This window comes from Colletotrichum lupini, chromosome 4 (assembly GCF_023278565.1).
Source record: "Colletotrichum lupini chromosome 4, complete sequence".
NCBI classification, from domain to species: Eukaryota; Fungi; Ascomycota; class Sordariomycetes; order Glomerellales; family Glomerellaceae; genus Colletotrichum; species Colletotrichum lupini.
The window spans coordinates 6,768,061-6,791,562 of NC_064677.1; the positions used below are offsets into that span (position 1 = coordinate 6,768,061).

The 23,502-nt window shown below is 54.8% G+C and overlaps 8 protein-coding genes across 8 annotated transcripts; 3 read left to right on the forward strand and 5 right to left on the reverse strand.

Moving 5' to 3' along the window:
- Positions 1–289: 289 nt before the first annotated feature.
- CLUP02_09100 (uncharacterized protein) lies at positions 290–1,389 on the reverse strand (the record flags this gene model as incomplete). Its single annotated transcript, XM_049288081.1, has 2 exons — positions 290–1,041; positions 1,104–1,389. The coding sequence occupies 2 exons, from the start codon at positions 1,387–1,389 to the stop codon at positions 290–292; spliced, it is 1,038 nt and encodes a 345-aa protein (XP_049145225.1).
- Positions 1,390–2,611: 1,222 nt separating this feature from the next.
- Positions 2,612–4,287, reverse strand: CLUP02_09101 (uncharacterized protein; the record flags this gene model as incomplete). Its single annotated transcript, XM_049288082.1, has 2 exons — positions 2,612–3,620; positions 3,701–4,287. The coding sequence occupies 2 exons, from the start codon at positions 4,285–4,287 to the stop codon at positions 2,612–2,614; spliced, it is 1,596 nt and encodes a 531-aa protein (XP_049145226.1).
- Positions 4,288–5,884: 1,597 nt separating this feature from the next.
- Positions 5,885–10,044, reverse strand: CLUP02_09102 (uncharacterized protein; the record flags this gene model as incomplete). Its single annotated transcript, XM_049288083.1, has 8 exons — positions 5,885–6,027; positions 6,080–6,102; positions 6,161–6,257; positions 6,314–8,670; positions 8,817–8,989; positions 9,059–9,150; positions 9,215–9,393; positions 9,656–10,044. 8 exons carry the CDS (start codon positions 10,042–10,044, stop codon positions 5,885–5,887), a joined length of 3,453 nt encoding a protein of 1,150 aa, XP_049145227.1.
- Positions 10,045–10,076: 32 nt separating this feature from the next.
- On the forward strand, positions 10,077–13,069 carry CLUP02_09103 (uncharacterized protein; the record flags this gene model as incomplete). The annotated part of the gene is made up of 12 exons (XM_049288084.1): positions 10,077–10,255; positions 10,329–10,590; positions 10,644–10,816; positions 10,884–11,059; positions 11,091–11,186; positions 11,233–11,441; positions 11,545–11,657; positions 11,705–11,731; positions 11,799–11,922; positions 11,986–12,042; positions 12,108–12,282; positions 12,486–13,069. 12 exons carry the CDS (start codon positions 10,077–10,079, stop codon positions 13,067–13,069), a joined length of 2,175 nt encoding a protein of 724 aa, XP_049145228.1.
- A 194-nt stretch (positions 13,070–13,263) lies between these two features.
- CLUP02_09104 (uncharacterized protein) lies at positions 13,264–14,717 on the forward strand (the record flags this gene model as incomplete). The annotated part of the gene is made up of 8 exons (XM_049288085.1): positions 13,264–13,437; positions 13,494–13,777; positions 13,814–13,929; positions 14,002–14,085; positions 14,171–14,232; positions 14,297–14,495; positions 14,563–14,628; positions 14,665–14,717. The coding sequence occupies 8 exons, from the start codon at positions 13,264–13,266 to the stop codon at positions 14,715–14,717; spliced, it is 1,038 nt and encodes a 345-aa protein (XP_049145229.1).
- An 83-nt stretch (positions 14,718–14,800) lies between these two features.
- Positions 14,801–16,002, reverse strand: CLUP02_09105 (uncharacterized protein; the record flags this gene model as incomplete). Its single annotated transcript, XM_049288086.1, has 5 exons — positions 14,801–14,843; positions 14,904–15,110; positions 15,175–15,655; positions 15,681–15,728; positions 15,795–16,002. 5 exons carry the CDS (start codon positions 16,000–16,002, stop codon positions 14,801–14,803), a joined length of 987 nt encoding a protein of 328 aa, XP_049145230.1.
- Positions 16,003–16,074: 72 nt separating this feature from the next.
- Positions 16,075–17,487, forward strand: CLUP02_09107 (uncharacterized protein; the record flags this gene model as incomplete). Its single annotated transcript, XM_049288087.1, has 1 exon — positions 16,075–17,487. The coding sequence occupies one exon, from the start codon at positions 16,075–16,077 to the stop codon at positions 17,485–17,487; it is 1,413 nt and encodes a 470-aa protein (XP_049145231.1).
- A 1,976-nt stretch (positions 17,488–19,463) lies between these two features.
- CLUP02_09108 (phosphoribosylaminoimidazole-succinocarboxamide synthase) lies at positions 19,464–22,498 on the reverse strand (the record flags this gene model as incomplete). The annotated part of the gene is made up of 2 exons (XM_049288088.1): positions 19,464–22,231; positions 22,450–22,498. 2 exons carry the CDS (start codon positions 22,496–22,498, stop codon positions 19,464–19,466), a joined length of 2,817 nt encoding a protein of 938 aa, XP_049145232.1.
- Between the last annotated feature and the right edge of the window lie 1,004 nt (positions 22,499–23,502).

Below are 23,502 nucleotides of genomic sequence, written 5' to 3' on the forward strand. Positions count from 1 at the left end.
AAAAACCACAAGCTCTATGCGAGTCCATTTCGAGGACCTGATTACTTGCTTTACTTCTAATTCTCCCAGAACCGACGTCATGTTCTTGCAAATGTATTCACCTAGCTCGTTGGTAGTGGAACAAGGCAGACCTGGGCCTGGGATATGAAGATGGCCGCGTCGCTCAAGTCCGATCAGGGCTTATTGGGTTTCTTCGCTCATCTCATGTTGAATACTTCGTCAAATTCTAGGATCTCTATTGGTGTTGCCTACATACCCAGAATCTTAGCTATAACCCGTCATCTATGAACTAAAAGTCTAATGTGCCGAAGACATTTGCCTCACCAGCATCATTACCAATCTGCACGTTCTTGTTACTTCCATCTCCCTCCATATCATATCTCATAGGCTCGTTCGTTGAACGATTCGAGGTCGCCAACTTCCCAAGTCCAACGCATACTGGATACTCTCCCCCTCTAGCGGTTGCGTTTCCGAGGTAAGCAGTGGCAACGTTCAAGTGCCCGCTAGACGGAATGTCGAATAGCCCATCGATAGCTCCGTCATCCCAGTCACATTCAACCGCTTGCAACGGTTCCGCCCAAGAGTACTGATCAAAGTACAGCGTCTGCGTGGGATTGTTGTGATTTAGAACGCCCAACGTTGCAGGGAGAATCTCAATAGCAGAAACGTCTTCAGCCCCGTCGCCGCCTTCCGGTCGTAGTGGATCGGCAGGCTTGCCTTGCGCGAGTGACTCAGTAAGATCCTCGACTTTACTTGGTTGAAAGTCCTTGTCTAAAACCAAAGACTGAGTGGTTCTCTCTGACGTAGCGTCGGCGGATTCCAAGTGCAATTGGTTTTCCTTCAGCCCTCCCAGCTTGTTCTGGGTATAGGTCTTGAGGAGGGCAAGTACTTTGCGTCTCCTCACAGCGTTGAAGGGTACTCCGATAACCTTCTCTAGCTCGTGAAAGAGTTGTTCTCCGTGGCTTGAATTATCTTCATGTGCGAAGATTCTATCAATATCACTGTGTTCTACAGGCCTGTGCTCGAGCTGTATCCTGTAAACTATTGGAGTTAGCCATAAATCAAGTACTAAGGATGCGAGTTGTAGACAAGGGAAGACTTACATGGATCAGGGGTGACTGTACAATGCGGGAAGAGGATGCGGTAGATGTTCTTCCATTTGTCCTCCTCTGACAACGGGTCCCGTGGTCTCTTCCGGCATTTGAGCCTTTCCAACTGGGATTTATCGAAGCCCTCGATAACGGCATGTCTGGCAGGGATACATGAAACCTCTAATTGAGCATGATCTGACAGATCGGCCTCATTATCAAAGAGACGGCGACATCGAGGGCAATTGGGCTTTTGTTGATGATGTTTATAGAGGTGGTCTCTGAACGTAGACCCATCCATCGTCAGTCATCGTAATCTCACAGTTGCGGAGAGGAACCTACTTCATTCTGTGGGTATCGGGATAGTAATGAGTGCACTGCAAAGTTCCTGCATACACTGCCGGATTGTACTTGAGATAGGGGCAAGCAAACCCTTGTATCGTGGAGAAGCAAGGGGCTGTGGTCGTTGGTTCGGAGTCATCTTTTCCACGCACGCGCACTTGCTTATCGTCAGCCGGATTTACCAACTTCATCTCATGCTCGGCGTTGTGCAGAAGTGTAGAAGATCTTGATGTGAGTAGGCGTGATTCCAGACTGTCCTGCATAGGACCTCCGTGTCTATGTAGTCTCGTGCCAGACTGGCCAAGAGAGACATTGTGTTCTTGTCGGGCTCGACTATTGGCACATTGCCCTGGGGTAGCAGTGATTGTCTCGGAACCAGGAGTCTCGTCGATTTTCAGCTGGTTAAACTTTTCTGAAAGAATCCTTGTGCTGGAGGGTTCGAAGTCATGACCATGATGAATACTCATGGAGCAAAGGTTCGTCCGACCCCGGAGACGGAAGTACATTTCGGCCCGCTCACGACAGGTCTTAAGATTTCCTCTCATGTTTTCTAATGAGAAAAGCAAATACGAACACTACGACGAGTCGGATGGGTCCTGAAGAGTTGATGAAGCTGGCAAGAAGAGCACAGAGCAAGACGGAGCTGATGAAGGAGTGTCAGTATCTCGTAAAGTCTGACCTTTGGGGGATAAACAAGAACGAGCTCATGCGTGAAAAGATCGTTTAAAAATAACAGATTACAAAGACAACGAAAGGGGTGTATTGGTTGTTATATAGGATGCGAGTTGCCAAGACGCCATTTTGCGAAATTTCGCAAAACTTCTACCCAGCACAACTTTTGCCCGCTCTCCGCTGCCCCAGTCTTGGTCATCACAGTCGCCAACAGCCGATGAATCTCTCCTGCTAATTGGATGAGAGGCAGCCACTCATATCTTTTGCCCAGGATTGGGGACGTTCCGGTACGTCATGCTGTTGCTATAGGTACATGTAGCCTTCTCAGCCCATCTACCTACTTAACGGCAAATTTTGTAGAAAGAGTCTCCCTCATGGAAATTGCTGATTGAGGTACTTGGCGGCTTTGGTGATCTCATTTCTTGATACAGCAAAGTTTGGGGCCTTGTAAGAAAGTTATATCCTTTGCGGCGACATGCTGAGCCCCCCTCGGAATAGCATCAACTCCATCACAGTGAAGCGTTTATAGGCCCAACCCCAAGCGTCTTGTCCTGCTCTTGGGCAAGATCTCCTTGTAATGCATTTCCAGTACATAGAAAATCGTCCAACCAGGAATTTTCGTTGTCATTAGCAAACGCCGCATCCCAGGCTTGCCAGCAAGCAATATCCGAGTCAATGCCTAGGTCAAACGTTTGAAGGTCCGTCGGAATGATCCGGGGCTCTGATGCTTCCACCGATGGAAAATAACCCAAAGCTGTGACCGGGTTCGTTGGCGGCCCAATGGTTTGCGTTGCTTCTTTAACCGCGTTGATCTCGTCTTGCTCCCCTCCCACTTTCTCGTTCGGGTTGCCACTAGCCTTACCACGCTGCTGCTTCTCCGGAGCCCCAGCGGACCTTGCGCTGGCAAAAGACCTCTCGACCTGGCTGGACTTTGAGGCGAGTGTGGTGGCCTTGTCTTTGGCGTCTCCCTCTGCGGAATGACGGAGCATCTTAACGGCGAAACCCTTGAACACATTCAACAACTTCCTTCGTTTCCTTTTGCTCAAGCGGCCACCGACGGCCTCCTCCAGTTTCGAGGACATCTCCTCTTCCACTGGCGATGGTATATCTCTAGTAAAAATGCTCTCGACATCGTCTTGCTCCCGTACTGACGCCTGGCTCGTGGCGGACCGGTCATCGAGAGAGGTCTTGTAGACTATACTCAATGTCAGCCGGCTCTTCACGTCGTGCTCATTCTCAGAGTACTCACAAGGATCCGGTATATCTCGGTGACTAGGAAAGAGAATCTTGAAGATCTCTCTCCACTTATCCTCTTCCGTCTCGACCCCCTTTCTACGCTTCTTACTCTTGAGAAGCTTCTCCTGAGCAGCATCGAACCCCTCGACGCTGTCTTCGCCCTGGACGACGTTGCACAGAGTCTGCGCCTTGAGATGCGTCCCGACTTCGGCCTCGGTTTTGAAGAGGCTGCGACAGCGTGGACAGTTGGGCTTTTGCCTATGAGTTCTATGTAGGTGCTCCCTGCGTACACAGCAGCGTCAGCCATACCAGTTTCTGGGAGCGGTATGCAACCGCAAAAGACGGAACGGGCCACAACTCACTTCAACCGGTGCGTGCTAGGAAACGCCGCTCCTCGACAGCTCCGTCTCTGGCTATACCTCGACGGATCGTGCTTCAGATATGGACATGCCATCAGCAGGGGCTTCGCGGGCTCGATAAAAGAATCGAGCCCTCTTGTGCCAGAGTATTTCGGTTCTCTAATCGTCTCCACTAGTGAATAGCCGGGAATGAATGGACTATTGTACTCATGTTGGAGGCCATCGGTGGTGCAGTCTTGCCATAGCCCCGACGTTGGAGTGGCATGCGTATAGGACTGCGGAGGGTAGTCCACTGGCGGTAGACATGCCCCGATGTTGGACGTACTCCAGACCGGCGGGCCGTAACGGTACAAATCATAGTTCGGATTGTTGGAGACAGGATCCGGAGCTGGCAATGCGGCAGCCGTCGGCCCCCCCGAAGTCGGATGCGCAGCAGCTTGCTGAGATGGCGGTGTAGTATACGGCGCCGGCGCCGGTGCTTGCTGCTCATAGATGGCCAAATGTGAAAGTTGCTGCGTCAAGCGCTCCGTGGGATCATAGCCCGGGCCGGGAGGAGTCCACGTTGCCTTGTACAGGGTATGCAAGTACATGCTTAATTGAGGTAATACACGTCGAGAATTCGAAAATCAATGATGCGCTGCAAATCATAGAAAGACCCTTAGATACCATGGGAAAAAAATCTCGATATCATCTCCATTGAATTGGCTTTCAAAGACGCGGGGGCGGCACCATTCTTAAAAATACCATACGCCCAAATCTCGCAACTTCGCATTTTCCATGATTGGCCTGTGTGACATGAGGTAATCCCCGCACACACTCGAGGCGAACCACGAGGCAGAGCCTGGCTCAGCTGAATGACCGGTGGCAACCTGGGGGCCGGAACGAAACCAGTGGTCATCAGCTTATCCCTGGTCGACTGCGCGACGGGTAGCTACATTGGAACCGTTTCATTGCCCACCAACTACCATGCGCTTCCGCCACCCTCCATCTCCAGCATCGCGGGTGTTTCCTCACTCATATGCCGAGAGAAACATAGGCTTGGGGGTGCAGAAAGAGAAGCACGTGAACAAGGTGCCTGGCCAATTGCACACGATACAAAACCTTCCAGGCCTATCGTCTCAGGGTTTCTGGAAACCTGCGGGAAAGAAGTTGAGAGAAGTAAACAACTTCCAGAAAAGAGAAAGGAAGGCAAAGCAAGACACGGAGAGACGACGGCAAAACTCAACTCCTCTACAGGATCTACACCCTCACTCGAGTTCCCCCTCTCAGACGACTGTGTAGATGTTTGCTAGAAGAAAACCGGATACTTGGGTTTCTTTTTCAATTTTCGAAGCCTTCAGACGTCCACCGTATTCCAAGTGCCGTGAGTGCCAAAGAAGGCTCTGCTACTGCACTCGTATGCAAGGGATACCAGAGTTTGAGCGCGTAAATGTGCGTCTCGCCCGGTCATGAGCGTGTGAGCTAACCCGCAGCCTGATCTCAGGAATGCGCATCATTCAAAAGCAGGCAAGGCCGGACGGAGTCTTGGCCCGGCATGCCCCGCTATCGCCCCGCCACCGACCTTCACGCACCCAAAATTACATCTCATTCAGCAGCAGCCGGTCACGGAGCATCCAGCCAACTACCGGCACGTCACGATACTTTCGCATTCCAGAACAAGTATCCTAGCTAAGTACGCGCATAGTACGTGGCCGCACGTACTCGATGCAAATGAATTATCTCCTACAAAAAGTCTTTTCTACAAATACAGGGCTCCTCCTCCCCCGTTCCCTTGCCCCAAACGCCATGAGAGCTCTGCACCACACTTTGCTCATGCCTCCATGTCGAAAATCCACTTCTTCTTTCCTCTCAAGTCTGAAGCCTCTCGTGTGGAATCTTTGCCGCTGAGCGTGGCTGGGTGGGAGTTCTGGTCTGACTGAGGATGCAACGGTTTATTCACTTGAAGAAGTCTTTGGGCGGAGAGTCGGGGAGAAAAAAAAAATCATGATTGATTGCCGCCAAAACGGAGAAAAAAGAAGTATGCCATGCCATGCCATGCTGACCCTCTCATGCCCGACCGTCCGTCGCCGTGTCAAACCATCTCTCAAAATTGTTTCTTTTTTTTTGCCGCAAAGGTCTCCGAAAAAAGGTGTGATGCCAAACAGAAAAATTAGTCGTCAAGTCGCGCTTGAGAAACTCCAACAATGTCTAGACGGACAGTCCGTATCTGCCACAGGTGCGTTCTTCTAGTTCTGTGCCAACGATGAGGGACGAATCAGGCCATATTGCGAAACGCCCGTGAAGTCTGCCTGGCCGATAGGTTGCTATGACGCGTGAATCGTCAAAGTCGCCTTGAGGTCGTATGTTCGTGCAGAAGAATTATGTATGCTTGTTCAGTGCCACCATTGGCAAGGATGTAATGTGTGCTCGCAAGAGACGATAGTCTTGCAAGAGTGAATTTAGTGCGAGAGAACGGGATGATACCGTGCCATCAAGTAGAGCGCAAGTGGTAAAACGGGCTCTGGCGCCCTTATTTTCTTCAGGGACGATGTGAGTCGCGTAAGCACTTCGAGGATCGAGGCTTTTTGAGAGCTTAGTGCTTTCGAGCCGGAGAATACTAGTGTCGGCCCACTTGACTGTTGCTGGCGCGGCTGCGCTCATCCTCTTCCATGACATCGCTCAGGCGGGTCGGGTGATGATGCCTGGGGACGGTCTCCCAACCTGGAGCAGCATAGCCCGAGCCGGAATAGTCTTGGGCTGTTCCCTGCTGCTGTTCTCCAGCAGACGTGGTGGGGGTCTGCAGGTAACCGGCACTGGGAGGGTTCGTCGCTGGGGTTTCATACTCTTCTATACCTTCGTCAGAAACTGGGGAAGGTGGAGCAATGAAGGGAACCTTATTTCCCTGGGAATCGCGAACGAAGTGGCCTTGCGCATCGATAGTGTACTCACCTTCAGAGTATCCACCCTCGGAACCAGCACCCGTGTAAGTAACGCCTTCCTGACCTGGATCGCCGGATGGATAGAGGTTGCTGGACGTGGCGGGAATGGATTGACCACCAGGGGCTTGAGAATAATCGCCAGCGTAGCCGGCCTGCTGGCCGCCGTATTGCTCACGGGAGCTGCCATGGCGACTGGGAACACCCTGCGTCATCGGGACGACCTGGACGCCGCCGAGGATGGTAGGCTGACCGCTCTGCAGAGACTGGGTCCGTTCGCGTTCTTCATGTTCGCGGCGACCAAGCTCCTCCCAAGCGCGGCGGGCCTCTTCTTTGGAGATCTGGAGCTCCTTCTTCATCTCCCTGACGCGTTCATCGTTGGCGGAGTGCTGACGCTCCTTCTGGATAGCTGCCTGAACAGCATTCTCTCTAGCACGTCTCTCCTCGTCAAGGGCCGACTCCAACATGGCGTTGACCTCCTGAGCACGCTCCAGCTCAGCCCGGGTCTCGAAGAACCATCGCTGGAACTTGCGTTCAGAACTAGCGCGGAGGCGCTGCAACTCGACGACGGCGTGGAAAAGGTTGGCACCGGCCGCAGTAAGATCGGTGACCTGGCGAGAGAGCGCTTGGTTGACAGGATCACGCTCAATGTCCTGGTTGTTCTGTTCAAGTCGTCGAATCCAGAAGCTGGTGAGACCCTCCCAATGAGCCGATAAGGTTTCCCAACGCTCAAACGCGTGGGGAAATGAGTTTCTGGGTCTCGATCCCGTAGCGCCAGACTCCTGGGCTCCTTGAACAGAGGTGTTAGCATGCTGTTGAGTGGTGCTGGCCTGAGGGGCTGTGCTGTAGGGTTGCTGGCCGGGCTGAGACGTCGACGCCGCTCGACCGTGTCGAGTCTGCGGCTGAGTCGTTGTGGGCTGGCGGGAACTTCCTCCCGGGTTGGTTCGGGTTTGTGGGGTATCGGTGGCTACGGGTCGCCGGTGAGAGGTGGGGTCCTGCTGGGGCACGTTGGCGGCGCCACCAGCTGTTCCTCCTCCGGCAGCGCCAGTAGCGGCGGTGGCAGCTCGGCGCTCCGCATTCCGTCTCTGCGTCTCCTCCAATAGGCGAGCTTCCTGCTCGGCTCGCTGTCTCTCCAACTGCATCTGTTCCTGTTCGGCTCTCTGACGGGCTGCCTCTCTAGCAGCGCGCTCCTGCATGATCATTCTAGGACCACGAATTCCAGAAGGCGAGCTGGTAGGGTTAGGGGCGCCAGTGGTGCGCTGGCGAGTGGAAGCCGAGGCATTACCGTTGGAAGCGGCAGTGCCGCCTCCGATCAGGTCAGCCATTGATGCGCCTTCTTCTATCTCGTCGGGCGTGAACAGGTTAGGTTGCCGAAGCGCCTCCTCAAGAGCGAAGAGGATGGCACTGCGAGTGTTTCTGGAAACGCGATGGGGTCGGTGAGACTCGCGTCGGGTATGAGAAGACGTTGATGTTGGGTCTCGGAATAACAGAGCTTCGTCGGAGGACTCTTCGTCAAAGTCCTCGCTCAGATCCTGTGAGAGAACTCTTCGCGCACGTGAATTTTGTCGATCGAGGGGAGCGACGGTTCGAGGGTAATCGTAATTAAAAGTCGGGGCAGGCGCAAGTGTTGGCGTGGGCGCAGGCGCAGGCGCGGTCGCAACCTGTGGTTTGGGACTGAAACCTACTGATGCGGCCTCAATGTGGACCTGGCGGGCAGACTGCGGTGTAGGACTTGGGGTCGCAACGGATCGCGAAGTACGTCGAAGGGTGCGGTGTGAGAGTTGGGACGAAGCTGGAGTGGTTGGTCTCTCAGCGACTGGATCTGGGGTAATGTTTCGCGCTTGCCTCCGCTGCTGCTGGCGCTGCGCAGAAGGGGTCGTGATTTCGTGAATTTCGTGACGGTCGTTAGAAGGCGTGGGGGGAGTTTGGTCTGTCAACTTGACAATGTTGCCCAGGTCACTGCTCTGACCTGTTGGGGTAGACAAGTCGGAATTATCACCACCTTGGTGGTGATTCGGAACTGAGAAATGAGGTAGTGTGGGTGGTGTTGAGGAGGATCTGGGGGAACGCTGATCCAGCAAGAGTCAGCAAGTACCGAAAGGTAAGAACACGGAGGTGGTGTGGATTGTGCGAAAGTCGAGTTACATGGAAAACCGGGCAGGGAAAAAAATGGGTGAGGTTGGAGGGAACAGGGTACAACTTACTCGGTAGGGTGGTATCTTGATAATGGGGTCCTGATACCACACCCAAAAATATTGTCGAAGGCGGTCTGTATGAGCAAGTTGCTACTGCTCAGCAGAGACGAATTGAAGGCGGAGAAGTGAGGGTCCAGAGAAATGGAGTCCAAGAAAGAAGAGAAAGGTGCTAAGCCGGAGGTCTGAGGTGAAGAAATTCGAGAGGCTGGAGGTTGGAGCTTGGGTTGAGAAAAAGAGGGTGGCTAGGCGACAATGCGCTTTGGCAGCGTGGGCGGAATTGGACGGATAGATTGGAAGAAGCGTAATTCGAACGGATAAGAGTGAGACTGGAGCCACCTCACTGCTGCCAGTGGTCGAATTGAGCTGAGCGACCTCTTTGAAACGAATTTGTCGGGACTGCTACTGACTGCGTGCAGTGAAGATGTTGAAATTGGCGAAGATGGCGATGCTGAAGATGTGAGATTTTTGGTGGTCGAAGTGAGAGGAAGAAAGGCCGCAGTAGTTTGGAGTAAGGATAAGAGTGAGGTGTGAGGTGAGAGGTGAGAGAGAGTGTGTGTGAGAGAAGAGGTTGCGCCAGTTGGGAGGCCTGCTGATTGTGCGTGGGGGGGAAAAAGAAAGATGGCAAGAAAAAAAATCTTGTGAGATTGGCTTCTCTTTTTTCCCGTCGTGCAGAATGTTTGTTTTGTCGATGAGAAGGTGGATGAGGCGTGAGAAAAGCCAATCTCATGTGAAGGAAGGAGCGGCCAATTGGGCAGTGAGGGGTGGTAGTTGTGCCTTTCTTGCCCAGTTGCGCCTTCCTTTGATTTTCAGTGTCAACTCCAAGGCGAAGTGAGTGTGGAGAGCATCACGTAGGACACTCCAAAGGAAGGTACAAAAACCTGGGAGTGAGAAGGTGCAGCACCTTGGGCTGGAAGGGGGGACCAGGAGCTGAAGTTGAGGTACCTTGAACCTCAGGTTCTCCCACCTTCAGGTTGCTGCTCTTCGGCTTCCTCCTCTCTGCGAGGCGGTCCTCCTCCTCGATGCACTTGGATCCAATTGGATGCGACCTGCTTGCTGGAGGCTGGAAGTTGGTCGCGCCAGTTGGGTTGGGTTGCGACGACCAGGCCAGGTACACGACACGTCCACCAGCCAAACAAGCTCTTTTCTCAGTCTCAGTCTCGGACCGTTCAGACTTTCTGATTGATAGCAACACGAATTGTCTCGGGTTGCCCTGGTAGTAGTGCTCGTCCAATTCCATCCAATTCACCATATCCAGCTTCAGCTCAGTCAATGTCAGTGCTGCTGCGCGTACGTGACTGGGCTGACGGGAGTGAGAATTGTTTGGTGGCCGCGGTTGCTCCTGCTGCTACCTTGGGCCAACACGGACCTATGGCAGCTCACCAAGCAACACCTCCTCCATGCGACCTCTGTCAGGATGTGGGTGTCAAGGTCATTGACGTCTTGAGTGGGTGGGTGGTCGGTCCAAAGTCGAATGCGCGCGATCAAGTTCGAGTTCGAGGTCAGGATGACTGATGATGCAAGTCGCGCAAGAGCAGGGCAGAAGGCAGGACGGAGACGGGGACGTGGGACACAAAACGGGATGGGACAGGTGACGGGTTTTAATTGTTTCGGCAGGGCACCGGCATCGTACCCAACACCCAACCCATCATCGCGTCAAATTACGAACCACGGCGGAGCTTCGCTTCTCACCCGGCGGACAAGGCAGGGTTCGAACCATCTCGACATGGAGCTGGGGGCACACTGGAGTCTGGACTCTAGACTCTGCACTGGACAGACAGCATCCGTACGTACAAACCTGAGCCCTGAGGTATTACATTGCCTGACATTAAAAGGTAGTCCTGGTGTACGGATACGGATGCAGAGTGCCAACAACATCTCCCGCAGGTGGACAACATGGGCCAATTTCCTCTACTGGCGCGCCCCCAGCCAAGGTACAGCATCCGCCAATTCACGGCGTGCAGCCATATGCAGGCTTTTGCAGCTCTTTGCAGGTTGTTCCCCGTCGCGAGGTAACTGGTCTGACGCCTTGGCTCTGCCATCCAACGAGGTACATTGAGATGCGCGCGCCGTGTGGAGCGTTGAGCTGTCGTCTATTGCGGCGCCGGCGTGGAAGATGGCTGCAGCTTTCAGGATTGGGCCCTCGGGATGCCTTAACGGCGCCTTCCTAAGTCTGACCGGTGCATGGCTCTCCCCGCTGAACATCATTGCCATTACGCGCATGGGATCGCGGGATGTGCAGCCTAGGCCGCCTGGTTATCGACAACCATGCGCGACCTCGTCCAGGGATATCCCGACTGCTCATTGAGATTATGGGAAACTTGGCCTACCCAAGGCCCCAAGGAGACTCTGCCGGCCATGAGCTGACATATCGGGCATTGGGTGCCAATTGGGACGGAGGGACGGGAGGATGGGCTAGAAGTGACAGTGTGCGACCAGGCGAAGGCGGCGCCGGCTGCGGCCACGACGGGAGATGAGAGACAAGAGATTGGAACTGCTCGCCTCACCCGTGTGGGATTGACCAGTGACCGATCAGCCGTGGCAGGGAAGCTCGGAGAGGCAGGGAAACTGCCTGCGGTGGCCGCGGTGCCGACGATTGAGATTGAGCCAGTGGGAGAAAATCAGGGGGCTGGGGACGTGTGGTGGGAGCGCACTGGGGATAAGCTGTGAGCTGTGAGCATGGGCAAGGAAGTGGGCGTAGGTTCGGCCGGAGAGGAGAGGAAACACCAATCAGCCCTAGTGTCAACCAATCTTGCGCATTCTGACCTCGGCCTGGACCTTGGTAGTGGCCATAAGACCGGCTTCGATGAGTGACGAGGAGATCCATGACATGTTCATGATCCAAGGGCACTTGTGCGCCGGCGGTGAGAATGAGCTACTTTCAAGAATGAGTGAGTGAGTGCGCTGTATGGTATGAGAGACGAAGAGTGAGCGTGAGCTTTAGGACTGAGAGTGAAAATGAGGTGTGGGTGAGTGTGTGTTGTCACTGCGCAGTGACGAAACCTACCTAGATTGCCAGTCGCCTGCCCTTTGGCCTCTCTCTCCTTCTTCAGCAGTCCCAACGGGATGGTATCTGCCCGGAGGTTCCCCGTCTAGGCCTCGGGGATCATCTGTATCCGTAAGAATCGTCTGCCTTTCGTAAGGTGATGTGGGATAGATTGTATAGCGAACGTCTGAGTAGGATATTGGATTCGAAACAATGTCTCTGGAAATTAGTGAGGGAAGCAAGCTATTGCAGGTACACAATTGCAAACGATCTAAAAGATCTTTGCTTTGCATATGTGCCTGGTCTGGAGAAACCAGCGGCCCTCTCCGTCGATGAATTGTCTAGACGATCGGGAACGCGGTAAGACCTGCATTGGCGCGAGGTTCGTTCATCCTTCTCTCGATGTTCTGTCGCCCAGCATCCGACACACGCAGTGCATTGGACAATGCGTTGAGATGGAATCAAGGAGGAAGGAGATGGTCTTGGACGAGCGTTGACACCCACCGAGCGTTGGAACTTTTCTTAAGCTTTGATAGCCAAGGCATCCCGGGAGAGTATTCGGATACCGCAGTAGGTACGGAGTATGTCAGTAGAAGTTCAACGTCCAAACTCCATGGAAGCTTGCTGCTTGAGTGCGGGATGTGCCTGCTCTTAACCCAAATCTTGGCATGATTAGGTAAGGTGCAGTCATCCAGGTCAACTTCAACCTGGAAGGGAAAGGCCTGGGCCCATGTGCCAGCGAAGAGGGAAAGAACAAGGGTGGCCCGTGCTAGAAAGGGAGCTCGGGGATCAAACTGGGAAACAACGGGTCGCTCCCGACGACTTCCCCCTGTTCCCTGATCTTGCAGGAGTGGCAGGACCCAATCAAACTACTCATTGGACCTTCCCCATGATTAAGCTCGCAATTGCCTCGTGGACCTGGAACCGAACGCTCCAAGCAGGTGCGGTGCAGCGGTACTTCCTTCCATTCATCGACGGTTGCAACTTCCTAGACCTGGGGGCCATTTTTCGATTCTTCTTTGACTCTTCATACCCGTCTGTCTGCAACGGTTTCTACGCCTTTGGGAATCAATATTCGCGCCCCCGAAACTTCAAGTCATTAACTGCTCAAATCCAACGTCGCCCATCTGATTTCTGCCCGTTGCTATCCATTCAATCCAACCATTTCATCCGTATCTACGGATACCTTATCGACGACCAAGGGCCATCCTTTCTCGGCGTCTCTTTTCCAATCTGCCGGGCCCCTCAAGCAGCCTCCCTGCTTCACTTACACTCTTGAAATCTCTAAAGTCAAGGATGCCTGCTTGATAGTATCTATCCGAACCCTCGACTCGTTCAAACGTAAAAATCAGCACCCGAGGGGGAAAAAAAACTTGCGTCGATTTATTCCGTTGACATCCTTGCCCGGAGACAGCCGCCAATCAATCGTAACAAACCCAAGGGCAAGGGGACGCGCAACAGTCCGCCCCAGGGATGGCTCAGAGTCTGCACAAGCCACTGCGTTGGAACCTCACGATACCGGTAATCAACAGCCCAGAGAGCTGCTACCAGCATGTCTCGCGAGTCTGCAACCCAACACGATCGAGATCGAGATCTGACTTTTCTCCTTCCCCTGATTCACATCCCTTCTCAAGTATTCGCGAACAGGTTTGTCGACTCAGCCAGCGACCCTGTAAACTCGTGCGAGACAATGGACCCTTCAGGTACCATTACGAGATATCGCAGGGAGAAATTTTGAGCTTCAAAGTCGAGAGAACTTTTCGGACGATGCCCCGATGCGAGAAAGCACCACGCTATATCGAAGCGAACTCGAAAATTTGCACTTTGATCCGGCGTTGGTGGTTCGCAATTCGAAGCCATCAAGGAAAGCGGAAAAGTCGCTCACTCCTCTTCGGCCTCCCTTGCAGCATGTCTCTAACCATATCCTCATATCTCCGACCCGCACACAATCCTTCGGAACCACGGAGCATAGCAACATCCCTGGCCTGTGATGTTAGCTGACAGAATGAGATCGGTATGCTAGGGGCGATCGTCCCCTGTCGATCGTCCAGCTGCTCAGGCCCCTATCGGATTGCCAGGTCGAGAAAATCAAGAAGTCCCCATCTTGCATGGGAAACCTCTTTTCCAGGGTTACCACTTGTTCACTGCCCTGAATCACTTGTCGCCCTTGGCTGCGGACGATCTCCCGCATCCTAACTTTCGGGGACCAAGACCACGCAAAAGACATACTGCCTTCGTTGACGCTTGATTTTGCCCGACCGTTTGCTTCCCGACCAGACCATTTATCGTCTTCAGGTGAGCGTCGTTTGGAAGTCTGATATCAATTATCTTCTCAGGCCAACGCTGAAATGCGTCTTTGACGGCATGAGGCGTATGGCAGGCGGCATGACGTCTTCAATACAAATCGCTGAAACTCCCGCTGCGGTCAAGGCTTTCTTTCCCGTCTGCCACCATTCTGATCATTTGGACGACAGGCATCTCAGCTCGAATTGTCGTTAGACCGCAGCCCGCCATCCGATCGATCGAGCCATACATCAGCCGGTTTGTCACACTGTGGCTGTTGTTGCTCTGGAACGCCGCATGCCTACTGCCCGTCGCAAACGGCAGTACCAAAACAAATGGCCCGCATATTAAGATTGTCACCAAACAAATAGAATCAGGGGAACGCGGTTTCCGTCATCCACGGCTGTGGCTATCAACGTCTTGTAAGCCCCCCCGCAGCTGAGTCGCTCCACGAAAGAGATGGCTGAAAAATGGGCTGCGCTGTCGTAGCAAAAGTTATCTCCACCAAGAGGCAGATCGAGATCGCATATGAGGCTGAGGATGAGCAACATCGAGGTTCACTTGTTGCTCTGGTTGTCTGATTCTCCCCAGACGAAGACTACCAAGCTCACCAGCTTGTCAGCCAACAGAAGGAACCATTATAGTAAATTGTGTTCTGTGTCTCGTTTCTCGTCGGAAAATCTTCCCTGCGAGACCATACTACGAGACCTAGGCCCTCAAGCCTGGATTACGTCAAGTTCTCGTGAGATCTTTTAGCTGGATTGCTTGCCCTTTTCTGGCAGTGTCTGTTGAATCGAAACAGAAGGTGGGTATTCTAGGCCGGCCCTCACAAGTTTGCTGCAGCAAACGCAGGCAGAGAAGGACCTCTAGGCTCATTGTGGCGCCATCGGTTCAGAGAGAAGTTGGTTGTCACCGTGGAAGCGAGACAACGAGGAGGTCGACACATTCCAGAGGTCTGGTTCCCACACCAAATCTTTTCCCGCCTTGCTTTTTCACTAGGACCCTCTCGGCTACTAAGGTAGTCAAGCGATTGCCAGCTGCAGAAGTGCAGGACTAAGGTAGTCTTCCCCGTCGACCCTATTTTCTAGCCAGAAGACGGACGCTGAGGAAGAAGCCTGTGAATGCAGGGACGTTGTTGAGGCTCTTCTGGTCGGCTTCCCCGCATGACGGTGCCCTTTTCCTTGCTTCTTCGTCCCCTGCGCAGATTTATTGACGCTGCAGAAAATCTTGTTTTCCCTTTCGGTATACTCGAGCAGGTGGCCGGAAAGAGCAATTTTGAAGATCTCTCGATCCAAGGAGGCCAAGCCGGCAGACTCCTCGCTTGTTGTAAACGACACACCAACGCGATGTTCCCAGAGCGCGTTCGCTGCTTTCCTGAGCAAAACCGAGTAATGCAGAGACCCAAAGTCAAACCCTTTCTGTCCATTATGCATTCCTTTCGAGACGGAAGTCGCCAGCAGGCAATGTACCATTCCTGCGAGAGCCGTCGAGGCCATGCAGCATCCGATACCCACCGACCCGTCCACAACACACCGGGCCACATTCGGTGTCTTACCGGGACTCTGATTGGCCCCGGGCGCAACTGTCACCAAGTATGCATATCACACGAGGGATGGCCCCTAGGCGAGGAATGTCTGAGAATTGCAGGGGATGGTCTGGTTGTCATAATCAGCCACCCGGGTGGACCAGAACTCAAGACGAGACCTCGAGTATGGAGAGACCAAGACAAGGTGCTGCATATTTGTGCTCCTGTTGTTGTCCGCCGTTGAGTGGAAGGCATATGATTCGTGCCGCCGGGCCAGCCGTGACAGAGGAGGCATTCATACAACTTGTCTGGGGCAGGGAGACAGGCTCCGTTTGGCTCCAGACGGCCCATGCATATATCGTTGCCTCGCCCTCATCCATGAGTCCTTCGGCCAGTATACCCATCGTGGCGTTATTATCCCCAGAGTTTCACGTCCAGCATAGATCAAGCCGGTGTTGCAGACGCTGACCGCAGCGATGTCTGGCGCTCATGAGGACATGATCGGTTACGCACAGGAGCTCGACATCACGGTAGCTTCTCGACCATCGTCTCGGCCGTCAAGCATGGAGCGGCAAACAAAACTTGCTCATCTTAAGCTCGTTTCCAAGTATTACGGATACGCCAACTTCTCATACCCTCGACCCGACGGCACTCCGACTCGCAATCCGTATAGAAGAGCCGGTCAAACGTATTCATCCGAAGACCTCACTCAAGATTACCACCATCACAGCCTTGCTTGCCCGGAAACACCAACCAAACGAGATCGTACTTCTATGGGCTCGCAAGGCTCCAACAGTTCAGCACCAAGTCTCATTGATGATCGGACCGATTCCGAAGTATCGCTCGACGACGACTACCAGTACCACGCTTCCGCATCTCAGCTTTGGGACACCTTCTGGCCGATTGATGAGGGAAAGACCCAGCAGACTCCAGAAAAGGCCAAGACCCAGTATCCTGCCTTGATCCCGTCACCACATATCCGCAGGGCGAAGAAGACGGGTTGCATCAACTACGACGCTTACCCCCTACCACCCCGACCTGTCGAGTATAACATCCAGGTTCAGCACTCACCATCTCCAACCCCTTCCACCACCGAGGACCCTGTGACCCAGCCCCAACCACCCGCGAGTATGCCAGCGTCACCGGTCCCCCATTCTGTTCAGGGCCCCGAGGACCCTGAGCCTCGGAGCCCTCCAGAACTTCGCCGGACCATTCGTGCCGTCCGGTCCTCTTACAGCCTCTTCCCTCGTACTCAGCCTCAAGCCCCGAGCTACCCTCCACCACCCCCACCTCACTTCTCTGCCCTCTCAACTCGACCGAGTATGGGCAATCTTCGCAAGGGACATCGTCCACCACCCATCCATCTTCATTCTATGCCCATGTCTACGGCTACGGCTACCGCCGCTCCACTGTATTCTCCCGCCACGGCGTCTCTGTTTTCTCCTCTCTCATCGCCTCTCTACTCTCCCCTACCTTCTGATTACACGAGACCTCATACCTCGCATGGGAATTATTACCCATGTACTGCCGACCTTACACATCCCCGTTCTGCCCCCTTGCCACCGCAGACGCCGACGATAGGAACATCGTCGGGTCTGGACACGCCCAAGTCTTTCTTCGACTTTGACTCGGACTCAGACTCTGATGAAGAAGAGCCCGAGCACACCATCTCTCGCTTCGTCAAGACGCTGCACAAGCGAACCGCCAGCGAGACTCGCCGGAGCGCCAAAGGGGCAGCCTACGCGGATGCACAGCTCCGCAAGATCCGCGCCGAGACTGAGGCCGAGAGGATTCGCGAGAACCAGATGATCTTTGAACGAAACAAGAGATCCGGTGCCGTCTTTGGACGCATGTTTGGACGCACGCATGCAAGGTCTCCAAACGCATAAAGACCATGTTGGTCATTTGCGCATCACGAGCATATGGCCTATTTACGACGAGGGGCGTCGGAACGAGCCGGCGTATTTGCATTTCAGCGCAGCGTTTGCATTTTACTCGCTCATCTTTCTTTTGTTTCGTTGTTTTACTTTGTTTCATTTTCGTTATGTTTGCTCCACGTTAACGCTTGAATGTGCTCATTGTACTGCCATGTTTATCACTATCTCATGAAGAAGAATACGGTCTTGGAACACATGGAGTAAGAGGAGGATCTAGTCGGCAAGAGGAGGACAAACACAAGGTTGCGCAGACCACCTGGAAGTGGTTCGCGCGGGGATTTCCTGACAAGGGATGAGAATTCGTGTGGACCCCGGGGGAAAGAAGGTTTCCAAAGGGATGGGTTAGGTGAAGGGAGGAATTTGGATCAACGAGTCAGACGGATCAACGACGAACGACAAAATTATGGTGAGAGCGGGGTAGACTAGTTCTCCTCGCAAGGGAACGCAATCTGATGTAACGGCCTTTGAGCTCGGAGAAGACTCCGTCCCTCCTCTGGGGGGGAGTATGAGCGTCGTCAGTCCACAGGTCTTGTCTGGCGACTTGACCAACCTAAGAAGAGTAAAACATCAACAATAACAACAAGATAGGATAATTGCCACAAGGTAGACTAACTATGAACGGGAAAGCTGAATGCTTCCTCAAAGTTCGAATTGTCTGTTCAAACAAAAACCAAAAATTCTTGAGTCTTTTTCCCGAGGCAACCTCACTCGCCACACTGCAAACATTCGATGACGTAATATGACGATGGGAGCTACTCACTTGCCTTGCGTCTTCTGCATCCCCTCCCTCTAGTCTTGCGCGAAAACCTGCGTAGGGATGGATATGGTTTCTGGAGTAGGAACTTTCTAGGTTGGCTACTGGGGTAACACACGACCGGAGGAGTTCCAGTCCATTCCCCATCGCGAGAGTACTTAGACCTTTTTTTGCTGCGGCTTTTCGCTGCGAGCAGCCCACGTGAAAGGATCTAGACTTTTGAGTTGCCGGAGCAATGCGCGACGTTGATATGTAGAGGGAGGAGGTGGACGGAAAGCTTACGGGCGTTTGAGGTCGTTTGGTGGTTCACCAGTGGTTCGTGTAAGCCGGAGAGAGCCGAGGGTGGGGCGGAGGTAAGAAGGGGACGACGGGGAGAGCTCGCTTCGGGTTGGCGGGTGTTGGATCCGCAGGCGAGGAGGGCGAGAGATGCAACGAGGTACGGGGAAACCCGTGAGGAGGTTAGACGAAGGAAGCTGTTTTTGGGGGGAAGGTTTGCTAGGCGGGTGTATCTGGAAAGGTTTGTTCCAGTCCCGGTAGGAGTCCAGAATCTTGAGGACTTTTAGGGGTTTTCCAGAGCTGGATACGCGGTGCACGTCTGGAACTCGCGAGATTCGCAGGGACGCTTCCCGCTGCTATACCTTGTTCTTCATGATTGCCATATTCTAACGCGATTGCTGGGAATGTCTAATACCAAACGGATCGAAAGACACGAACCCATATCGTTGGGCAAGATCATGGATGTTGGAGGTGATGAGGATGATGGATAAGGTGGATTGGCATTAATGCATTTGATGCGTAAAAAGACATTCTATCGTGGATACCATGTAAATCGTTCCCGTACACTCATATCGTAAGACCCCTTCCCTTCTCTGCTCCATCGCTCTCTCTCTGACTTTCTTTCTCGTTCATCTTCATCTTGGAAACTTTGTGGATATGCCCAACTCATAAAACGCCATGCCAATGCAATGAAGAAATCCCAGAAATGTGACCCGTGAAAATGCCAGTAAACGCCGATACATGAGTGAAAAGAAATAGCAAACATTAGAAATCGAGGTAGGAAATCAAGAGAACCAGACTTTTTTCACCCCCGATGGCTCGAAAGACAAGATGCCCAAAAAAGACAAAACAATTGTCGGATCTGAGGTGGTCTGAGGGGTCCAAGAGGTTTCGGTCATCAGACCATCCCCATCATAGACCTCCCAGAAGAAGGCCTCACAAAAGGCCCCTTCTCCCCGGCGCCGTCCCCCGTAAACCTCTTCAGCCGCCTCACCCCGAGCCTCCTCACATCGCGCCCGGCCTCGACGTACCCCAACACCCAAACGCTCTGACTCATCCCCGCCGCCGCGGCAGACGCGCCCCTCGCCGAGCTACCCGGTCCGGCACCGAGGTACACGCGCAGCTTCTCCGCCGAGCGGGGCGCGGCCTGGAACGCCGGGTCCGCGGCGCAGTCCTCGTTGGCGAGAAAGGAGAAGATCTCGGCGGGGCAGGTGACGGCGTGCGGGAGGCGGTAGCCGTTGCGGCCGAAGAGGAGGGAGACGAGGGCGGCGAGGTAGAGGACTAGCAGGGCGAGGACGACGGCGAAGACGGGGATGTTGGGGAACATGCGGACGCCGCCGCCGCCGCCGCCTCCGGCTTCTGAGGGGGAGCGGGTGGCGGTGAGGGCCATGAAGAGGCCTCCTGCGAGGGCGGGGAGGAAGGCGAGGAGGAGGGAGAGGGCGGAGAGGGCTGCGACGCGGTGGTGTCCGTTGCGGAGGGCGTGGAGGGTGGATTGCAAGGGCAGACAAGCGGCGTAATCCGCGAGCACGGAGCGGGAGGCCGGCGCGCCGTCCGTGGCGGTGCTGAGGTCGGCCCAGGGCTGGAGGATACGGAATTGCTGCTCGAGGGTCTGGAAGGCGAGGAGGAGGACGAGGCCGAGGAAGCTGGGGACGAAGCTGTACAGGAAGTTGGCGGCGGAGAAGGAGGAGGGCGCGGAGAGAGGCGCGGCGGGGACGCCTGGGCGGAAGCCGGCGACGAGAGACGTGCGATGGAGGAAGGAGACGACGAAGAGGGCCGTGAGGAGGATCGCGGAGGCGACGACGTAGAATAGGACTTGTGGGGTGCGGAGGCACCAGGGGAGTTTGTAGGTTTCTACGAGGCCGGAGCGGTGGGCGGAGCGGCCTGCTAGGAGGGTGGATGTGACGGAGCGGCGGTCGTGGTGGTCGTCGGCGGCGACGGCGGAGGAGGAGGAGGAGGATTCGTTCTTGACGTCGTAGTGGAGGTCGGACGGGGTGTGGCCCTGGGAGTGCTCCGTCCCGAGGCCGTACCAGGGGGTCTCCTGGTGGTCGTCCGTCATCCAGTAGCCCAGGCGGTCGACGATGCGGTTGCGGAGCATGGAGCGGAGCTTCTTGCTCGTCGGGGCGACCTCTGCGCCGCGGTAGGCGTCGCGGGTGTTGCTTCGGGCGATCATGACGGAGAGGTCTGCGATGGAGCGCGGGTCCCACATGAGACCCGTCACGCGGTTGTGCCAGAAGAGGAGGAGGACGACGACGGCGGCGAGGATGAGGATGTAGAGGGCCACGAGGGCCCAGACGACGCCCTGGACGGCGGTCCAGTACCAGACGTCGACGAGGATGACGGTGAAGGAGGCGCTGGCGAGGGGGATGGCAAAGGCGGAGAGCCAGAGGATGGCGAGGGCGATTTTGACGTGGGCGGGGCCGGCGAGCTGGGGGAAGAGGAAAGTTTTGGCGTAGAGGTTTTGGAAGAGGGCGTTGCGGCGGCGGATGGGCTCGTCGTCGGAGAGGGCGGCGAAGGGGAGGATGCGGAGGGTCGCTGCTGCGACGCACTGGGCGTAGACGAAGATGAGGGAGGCGAAGAGCTGGGGCAGGATGCGGAAGAGGAAGTATTTGCCGCTGTAGATTGTTTCGCCGTAGGTCAGGAGACCGGGTTGGATTGGTGAGTAGATGGCGGCGACCATGAGGCAGGCGATCATGGCGAGGCAGAGCGTCATGAGGGCGATGAGGGAGGGGAGACGCAGGATCGCGGGGACGAAGTTGAGGCGCGGATATATCGTGCGGTCCTCGTCAATGGTGTCGATCTTTGTCATGCCCGGGAAGACGGTCTCCCTCTCACTGATAGGGAGCCATTTTGGCGTGGTCTCGGCGGGGTTCATGCCGGCCGGGGTTTGGGCTTGGGTGTGCTGATATCTCGAGTCTGCCGAGTGTGGCGGCGACATGGAGATGATGCGAGTGCCGAGGGACATGGAAGGCCTCTCGGCGCCGGCGTTGGAATGCGGCCGGGACTGGCGGCGGACCGAGTCCCGGATGTGGGTAGGGACGGGGACCATGGGGGAGAAGCCGGAGTCCGGGTCGCCGGTGATGAGGGGGCTCTGGAGGTCGTCCGGGAGGTATCCGGCAGCGCGGTAGTAGCCGGTGTTCTCGTTCGGAGAGGGAACGCTGGAAGGGGGGGAGAAGCCGCCGCTATGGCCGTGTTCCCTGGTCAGAGCCTCCAAGGCATAGCGGAGGTAAGGGGTGTCGTCGACGCCCGGGGTGACGGAGCCGTTGGCAGCGATGGTGAGCTCGTCGCGGAAGCCCTTGGCGCGGGCGCGGTTGGTGACGTCGTCGACGGCGAGCTGGGCCTCGTTGAAGTGAACGGCCGGCTGGGAGGTGTAAGGGTCCTGGCTCTGGGAGGAGAACATGCTGCCGATGACGACGGGGGCAGGGAAGTTGTTCTGCTCCGGGTGGTAAGGGTTTGCGTGAATTTGCTGCTGAGAGGGTGGTGAGGGAGCGTGGGGCACGAAAGACGGCGGCGGAGAAAGGGCTTCCTGGGGGCTGGAGTCTTCTTCTTCTCGTTCTATGCCGTGTGCATGATGCTGTCTCCTTGCGTGGTGGGGGCGAAGGGTGTTTGGTGTGGATGAGTGTTGTGATGGTGTCTCGGCAGACCAATATTGAGGAGGATATTGGCCGCCTACGATGAGGTTGTTAGTATGAATATGAAGTAAAAGAGGCGGGTGGGCAGGGTTGTCGTGAGTTGGAGGGGGTGGGAAGGGTGAGGGCGTGAAAGAGTTGTAGATGAAGCTGACGATGATGAAGAAGAGGAAGAGGAAAGAAGGTGTGTGTGTGGGTGGGTGGGTGGGTGAAGGAGTGTTCAAGGAGGTCAAGTTGCGATATAGGGTGTAGACATACGTTGATGTTGCACATAGGCGTCGTCGGGGTGGGCGTTATCAGGATACATGGCGGCTATGCCTTTGATCCTATTTCATGGGTCGTCGTTGTTGTCGTGAGAAACTCTCTGCAGCTGATGCGGCGTGATGAAGCCTCCACTTGTTACCAGGCCAATTATCAGCAAGAGTGAAGGCGGAGATGTCTTGAATAGTCTGGCTGCATACGCATATCCGAACTGCAATAATGGTCAGGGAGGGGGGGGGATACACAAGAGAAGGAGAGAAGAGAGAAGGGAAGGCTGAGCATCGTGGTTGGGAGTGTGTGTGGTGGGTGGTGTGGGTGGGTGGTGTGGGTGGTGGTGAGGTTTTTGCTGTTTGTTGAAATCGCGTGGTTGGGAAAGCAAGAAAACCATGCATCATGGAGAGTTGTGACTGGTGATTGCAGCTCGTCGTTGGTTGCGATGGTGTTGCAGGTCGGAGGTTGGGAGGGAACGGCGTTGCCCTCCCAGCCACCGAGAACCCCACCGAAAATCCCTGAAGCCCCGGGGGTCCCTGACGGGCGCTAGGCCCCGTAGCGCCCCGGATGCAGGAACCAGTGCCAGAATAGGAACAGGAGACGCTTTTTGAACAAGGAAGACTGACCTTTTTGACGTTTGTCAGGAACAAGAAACGATGTCCCTGTTTTACATAGAGAGAGAAGAGGAGGGGAACGAAGAGAGAAAGAGAGAGAGCATATTACGAAGTAGGGGAAAACACGAAAAGTCTACCGCGTGGTTGCAGTTCGTCCCATGTTGCTTTTGTACACCTCACCTACTACGTACTACGTAAGGTACCTTACCTACCAGCAGCACCTTGGGTACGGCACCTCAGGCGGTTTTCAGATGACAGGAGAGTACGTATCCTGCAGTACAGCTGTCCTGCATAAGGTACATCTCCCAACTTCCAGGTTGCATACCTTACGGATACTTAACAATTAGAATGTGCCCAACACACAACACCACCCATTCAAGAACCAGATCTTCTCTGGCTTGGGTTCGCACCTGTGCCTTGACAATGAGAGAGAATGACACTTGTG